The 7,875-nt window shown below is 38.6% G+C and overlaps 1 protein-coding gene across 1 annotated transcript; it reads left to right on the forward strand.

Moving 5' to 3' along the window:
• Positions 1-1,304: 1,304 nt before the first annotated feature.
• Positions 1,305-6,591, forward strand: GJD4 (gap junction protein delta 4; the record flags this gene model as incomplete). The annotated part of the gene is made up of 2 exons (XM_082257978.1): positions 1,305-1,368; positions 5,546-6,591. 2 exons carry the CDS (start codon positions 1,305-1,307, stop codon positions 6,589-6,591), a joined length of 1,110 nt encoding a protein of 369 aa, XP_082114104.1.
• Between the last annotated feature and the right edge of the window lie 1,284 nt (positions 6,592-7,875).

A 7,875-nucleotide genomic window follows, 5' to 3' on the forward strand; every position in this document is an offset into this window, starting at 1 on the left:
CCTGAAGCTACATGTTGATTTACGTTTCCCCTTAAATTCTTGTCTAAAAACCCCAAATACTTATCTGTAATTCTAGTCAGGTGACAAGCCAGATGCCAAACCTATTTTATTATGGTTTGTAAGGTGGGAGCGAATGTTCTGCAGTGTCCATGTCACTTACTGGTAATGTGAGCACTGCATTATGGGCAGACGGGCCCATAACAGAGTCAATCACACAGAGTCCTAAGCATTTTGGAGTGACAACACATGAGGGGCAGACTCAAGACTGGCCAGCTGGACCGGTGAGGAGTACCTTCAGACCACCAGAGACCGCTACTGGAAGAGGCACCATAGAATTCAAATGACAGGGGATTCAGGCGGGGTTTGAAACTTTTTCGCAGGGGAATGAGCCTTTGGAAATGGAATCAGTTTGTCATTTAGTTGATACCATTACATCTATTTAAAATACACAACTATTTACAATGTGTACAGTTTATACATACATACATATATGTATGTATATAACAGATAGGGTGGGTCACTTCCAATCTGTCATAGGTATCACATCAAAAGTGGGCTCCCACTCCATGCACCTACATATACATCATGAAAACGTGAATGCGATCTCCATGTATTACAATATCCTTACCTGAAAATCCAATGTTCATACAAAATCCAACATAAAGTGACTGTACAGTTTCAAGCATAAAACTGCTCTTCAATCAAGCTTGATGTAGTAAAGATAGAGTAAAGATATCACAATATATGGAGATCGCATTGTCGTTTTCTTGAGGTATATATATATATATATATATACTGTATATGAGAGAGAGAAAGAGATTTACAGAGAAAAAAAAAAGATTTATGAACAAGTCATTTTTTGCATTTTTTTTATAATTAAATGTAATATGAAAATTGGAAGCCACAAATGCAGAATAAGCATTAGGAAGTTGGATTCCCATGCTGATCAAAGTGGAAGGCTCTCTCAGCATGGTGTCTGATATGTATCCCATGGGGAATTTATAGACGTGTGTCCTTCCTTGTTGTGATCTCTTTTTCTGACAAATATTTCAGCAATTTTCAGATACTGGAATGCTTTCGGTGGTAAGAATAGCCACAATGACTGGGATGACTTGGGTTGTCTTTTGTCCTGCAGCAGATGTCAAAAGCTTCAGAGGTAAGAGGTGCAGACACAGCTCCTATGTCCTTTACATCCACAGCAATTTTACATTTTTACTCTGTGGATACAGTATTTTACAGAGTATAACTTTTGCTCCTATTTTATTCTTAGCTGTTTCTAGGAGATTGCATCCACACATGTGACAATGGAATATTTTGACTCCCTAGGATATGTGATCATCACTTTCAGCTATAATGTTACTGTAACTGGTACGTATGCCAAAGAATGAGTTTACTGTTATCTGGCGTTTGTTTATATAAATCTTTTTTTTTATATTATGCTAGAATTTAATGTATGATTGCAAGAGGAATCTCCAAACAATTAGGCATATACTTGCATTTGAAAATTTTGTGCTTGTAATTTACGATGCTTTAGTCTTATAAAGTAGACTGCAGTTTAAACCCTTGTATAGATACTTTTTAAATAGAAACTCTTATCAATACATCACTAATAAGGTAAAGATATTCCACTGTCCATGACTGCATTGTCTATGTCCTAATCAATAGCACAATATAATAATAAATATACTCTTTCCACCATTCTAAATACGTATTGCCAGACACTGCAGGCAGAGCTAGGTGAAGAGCTCAGGACATTAGCACAGAAATCTGATGGAAGAAATTTGTCTGCAATAAGTATTGAGCATGGGTTATAAATTATCATTGACCCTCTACTCCTCTGGATCCTACTCTTCAATAGGATGATTTAATAATCTTTTATACTTCACTATTTATATATGGCTTTTGACACCAAAGGACCTTTCTTAAGTCTGCCGTTATGATTACATTTATTTTCTTCTAGTCAATATAGGTTTGCATCATGTAAATATTCTAAATTTGGAAACTTATATATATATATATTTTTTTTTAATCTGTTTTGATTCTAACATCGTATGCATTTTGATTTTACTGTTTGATGTAATGTTACACAATGACCTGTTTAGTTTTGATTTATTTACTATTTCATCTATATGAAATGCTTTATATTGTTGTGCCATACTATGAACTTTTGGGCAATGGTATCTTATTTATGTAAGTGCTTTTATATCATTGATTTCAATTAAAAGGGGGGGGGGGGGGGCTAGTAAATCTAATAAATTGGATTTGGGATACAAATATTATTATTTATTTATTTATTTTTTATAATTTTCAAGTGAAAGGACAGGTGTATTATATTTTTAGAATTTTAAAGGTCAGGGCCTTTAAATATTTTTTTTTATTTCCATAAAGTTTCTTTACTGCTTATTATATTTTAGTAAAGAGAAGCAAGGCAATTGATTTTTCAATCCTAACAAATTTTAGAACACATTTAAACAGATGTGATTTCAACTTTATGTGGCAGAGATTTCTTTTTCAGAAGAAAAACACACACGTGTGTATATATATATATATATATATATATATATATATATATATATATATATATATATATATATTTTAACTTCCTACAACAATATACGTTTGATGGGGCCAGTGTAAAAATGTAAAAGTGTATTCTTTCAAATCATGTCTCTTTTAATTGCCATTATAATTAAAGGGGCTTAATTTAACTCCACTAAAGAAGTAGATTTAACAAATCAAATGCAGTGTAAATAATTAATTTTCTTTGTACACGATTGGATGATTGAAGTGAGTATAGGTTTATAATGTTAAAGTATAAGTAAAGGCAAAACTTTTTTTTAGTTTTTGATAGATTTGAGATTGATTAGAACAGTTATTATGTTCTTATCGCTGTCTATGCCCCTGTTAGGGAGATTCATCCTCTCTATTTGTCCTTTTTGTCACTATCCTTGAAAGTGCAGGTAAAAGAAAACTCCCACATTTTTGGTTGCCCCCCAAAATATTTTGGCTATGAAGTTAAATCTCTCCAACTGAACACAGATAGCAAAAAAAACTGACTGGGGTTATAACACAACCTACTGTATCCAATATGAAAATAAAAAACATTTTGCCCATAGTCCTACTTTAAGTAAAATTATTTGTTCCTTTAGTAATCAACTCCAGGGTTGCATATGTTTAGAAGCAGATATTGTTACTGGCAATTAGATGTTTGTTGGTTTATGAATATAACCACATTGAATGTCTGCATGAAATATTCCTTATGTGCGTTTATTCATAGTGAAACCAAGAATCCCCAAAAAAATTATGCATTACCAAGATAATTTGCTACATCTGCCATTATTCAAAGTACCTTAAAGTGGTAGTAATCCTCAAAAATGAAATATGAGCAAAGCATATCCCTCTATAGTGTGTACTTGTCTCAACTGAGAGCATGTAATTTCTGTCTGCTGCTTTGTTCCTCTCCTATCAATATGAATCACTTCTGAAAAGTTTTCCTGACACCAATAGTAAAATGGTGACAGGGGAGGGAGTTCCAGGTGATTGACAGTCTCAGCTCTGTTCCTGTGAGCTGTGTGAAGGGGGATGTGTCCTTTTTCTCCAATCAGTGCTTAAAGCTCACCTCACTGAGCTCTGCAGAGTGTAATTTCAGCTCTCCAACCCCTTTTTTTCTGAACCCTCAGACAAGCTTTATAAATTCTGGATGTGAATAGCGAAGGAGAATAAAGGGCTGTAGATAGACAGGTATAACTTATGTAGGGGGATTTATTTAATCTCTGTGTATCACCTGAGGCCAGTCACTTCACTGGGTGTATGTGAGGGTTCACATTCACCCTAAATGTACCCATAAATCTGAAGGGTAATAGTTAAATGCATTTATAAAGTTCACAGACAGAGGTTGTTTCACCTGCCCGTTTATTTTTTTTTTTTTTCGATAGCTGCATTTTCCTTTAAGAAATGCTGGGTACATTGTATACTATCATCATTATGAGTAGAGGAGACTTCCAGGTGCAGACAATACTCAGAGGATTGTCCATTTGCATAGGGGCTGAATAGCATTGCAGGCACAAGAAAAAAGGTCATACTAATAACAGCAGGATCATAGGCAATTACTTTATGTTTTCCAATGCTCCAGCATAATGTGAATCTATTGTGGGAACCTTGCAAATGACAGATTATGCTGTTGGCCTGGAGAGGCACTTTAGGCCTTTTCCATTCAGGACAAAGCAACAGGTTCACCTAAATACCCTCTCCCCAGAAGTTGTTGCTCTAAGACTCCATTCTGCTGCCAGTAAGAGTCACCCTGTGTGAACCACAGACTCTCCCCATTTGACAGCACTAAAGGTTTGGTGATTGGTCCAGCCCTATCACATGCAATTAGTGACATGTTCCTTGCATGCTGGAAGCATCGGGTATTTTTCTTGCTCCTGGCAACTGAATGGAGCAGAAGGGGAGTGAAGGAGAGATGATTATGAGTTCCTAGTGAGGGGGCACAGGTTGGTTCATGGACTGAACTTTACTGCCAGTTTTAGTTGAGTAATTCAGACCTGGGACTGGTCTTGCTGTTTGGTCCCAGGTTCCATTCCCTGATAGGCACACAGCAGCTAGGCACGCAGTAGTTCATGGTCACTCAAGTCAGAGAACAGATTGCATGTGTCGTTTTGTGGTTTTTATCTTGTTAAAGAACTGGGATTGGGTGAGGGTGAGCCTTGGGATACTCCGATATATTTCAAACAAACTGTAGTAGGAGACACTAAAACCGATCAATTCCTTCAGGGTGAGGGTATCCCCTTTAAAGTGAATGTAAACTGGTACTAAACAGGGACCTCTTAGCAGACGTATAGTTTAGGATGTACAGAGATAAAATGCTCTCCTAGATGAGGCCAAGAATGCTGGTGCTCACTGTGTCCTGAATACTGTGTTGCTGTCTGCAGTATGTTCGTTTTTGTTAGTTTCTGTAATTGAATTGCCTCTGCAAACATTCAGGAGGCTACTCCAGAGGTCCCCCAGCCACAGCAGGAGCCAGGACCCCCAAAAAGGATTCTTTCAGCTGCAGGTAAACTCCCAGGGATGCCACAGCTCAGGAACAAGAGGTTTCTATTCTGGGTCCCAGCCTATTCATACCCCTTTCAGTCCTCTTCTGGTCACTCACTCCACTGATCAGGGATTGGCTGATGAGGCATTAATATGCAAGCTAGGGTCTGTGTTCTTCCACCCACTATATCCCATACCACAGTGGAATGCAGGGGAAAGTAAATGAGCCTCCACCAGCAGAAACCAGAACAGACACTATTAAACAATTGCTGTTCTCCCTGGCTACAGGGAGTCCAAAAATGAAATTTCAACACTAGTAGCCTACTGGGGCGCTACAGTTGTGTAGTCCTTAACATGCTTGAAATTGCTTATGTTAGAATTATTTATTTTTCTAAATTACTCACACAAAATAATATAAATTCACCTTAGAAACATTTTTGTGAATGAAAATCAATGCTGTGATTGTTGTTTAAGATTTTGAGTTGCTAATGTGCAAGCTCTTCTTATGTTTCAGGGAAGATCTGGTTGACGTTAATGATCCTTCTCAGACTAGTTATGGTTGTCCTTGCTGGTTATCCACTCTATCAGGATGAACAGGAACGTTTCATCTGCAATACATTACAGCCTGGATGTTCCAATGTATGTTATGATATGTTCTCTCCAATGTCCCACATGAGATACTGGCTGATTCAGACCCTGATCGTTTTTCTACCTTATGCCTTGTTTAGCGTCCATGTCATACACAAAGTTCTGGCATATATGGGCAATGCAAACGACCACTGCAGAAAAAGTTCCTCCTCCACATATCATGGAGTGGGCTTACAAATGGAAATACTTGATTTTTCTTGGGCTTATTTAGTTCACGTTCTGCTAAGGATTTGTCTAGAGGTTGGCTTTGGTGCTGGTCAGTATTTTCTTTTTGGAATTTTAGTTCCAAGCAGGTTCAGCTGTTCCCATTCTCCTTGCACCAGCAACGTTGACTGCTACATCTCAAGACCCACTGAAAAGTCTCTAATGATGATTTTTATCTGGGGAACCGGAATCATCTCTCTGATTCTGAGCTTGGTGGATCTCATTGGTGTCTTTCATAGAAGACAAAGGTCAGAGAAGCTTAAAAGGCAGCTTCTTCTTCTGGAAAATGATTCTCTAAAAGGGGGTTGTTGTTCAGATACACCTCCACATACAAAGTTAGCTGTCACACCAGATCAGATAAATGTGTATCCTGATTGTCCCTCACACAGCCTTGAGAAAAGGGAGGAGCAAGTTAAAGGAGATTCTCATTCTCTGCCATCATTTGAAGGTGAAACGGCTTCTTTCCAAACTGACAATTCTCATCATGACATGGTAAAGTCCAATGTGAATGCCAACAGCAATAAAACCTGCTCATGGCAAGTGACCGTGCCAGCAAATGGAAATAACAAGCTTGGGAATGAACATCAACTGCTCACCCACCGACAACCAAAATCCAAGAAGGAGAACTGTACTGCAGCTAATCTGGCAGATTCACCTCAGCTAGAAAAAAATGTAAGCCCAAAAAACAAAAAATCTGAATGGGTTTAAATCAGGTAATGGCCATAGAAAAGTAAACATTTCTATACGTGCTACCTCCATAGCACCAGAGAACCTGAAAGGCAGGATATTGAAAGTGACTTACATCTCAGCAGGCATGACACCAGCTGTAGTGCCATTCAGCTTTCCAAATTCCAATATTAAAGGACCTCCTACAATAGTGCCTTTAGCTGAGTCATGACATTTCTGGGTGTGTGTCCAAGAATAGAAATAAACCAGCCAATTGTTAAAGGCTAGATATGTACTTTTGTATATTATTTGCTGATGGGTTTGAGATTTTTAATGATACCTAGAGCAGTGGCTATTGGATTTTAAAGGGATGCTTTATTCTTCCATAGACACAAACCATTTATTTTGCTATCTCCTTAGTGTATTGGTGTTCTTTTTTTGTATAATATACAGTACAAATGAATATTTTCTTGTCTGGTTCCTTCAACCTAAAATTGGCAACACATATTGCAATCTCTGTGCAATCTCCAATACAATCACCAACAGCTACTAAACCAAATAGTAATTTGGTTTACAATCATTCAAGTGGATCCTACTAGTACATGGCTATCAGTCTACCTACAAGAGATTGTGCAATCAGATTGTGATGGATAGCTTTATTTTTTTGTCTCCCCATCTGTCATGGTCATAGAGTAAGGGCAGATAATTCATGTAGCATTTACTTCCTGCAATCCAGGCATGTCCAACCTGTGGCCTGGGGGCCACATGCGGCCCGGAACCCCAGGCAATGCGGCCCACTGCCCCCTGACAATTTTTTTTTTGCTGGGGAGGAAGGAAGTCGGGTCAGGGTCATGGCCACAGCGGCTTCCAACTAACGGTAGGCAGAGGCTGGCTCGGAGGGGAGGGGGGGAGGGGGAGGGCTTAGGCGAGCATGTGCAGTGTTTCTGACTCCTACCACCATGACCACTTTAACCACCATGACCACTTCAGTGATTTGGAGTGTTCCTTTTATATCTCTCAGAAGAAGTAAACCTCTGTATACTGATTCCATTTCATTTGATCATCCTCTAGTTGTGTTAAATTAGTGCGGGGGGGGGGGGGGTGCGGCGGTGCGGGAAGGGTGCAGCGGCATTTTATTACTTATATACCCTAACTATAGTATATATTTTATATGCGACCCAAGTCAATTTCTCTACACTCAATGTTGCCCAGAGAAGCCAAAAGGTTGGACACCTATGCTGTAATCCATCTGTCCTTAGCTCAGACACACAGGTGGGAGGGCGTGTTTCACTGAAAAAAATTCCTCCTGCCCTCCTCAAGACTACT

The sequence above is a fragment of the Pelophylax lessonae genome (genome assembly GCF_965119305.1).
Source record: "Pelophylax lessonae genome assembly, chromosome: 5".
Classification (NCBI taxonomy): Eukaryota; Metazoa; Chordata; class Amphibia; order Anura; family Ranidae; genus Pelophylax; species Pelophylax lessonae.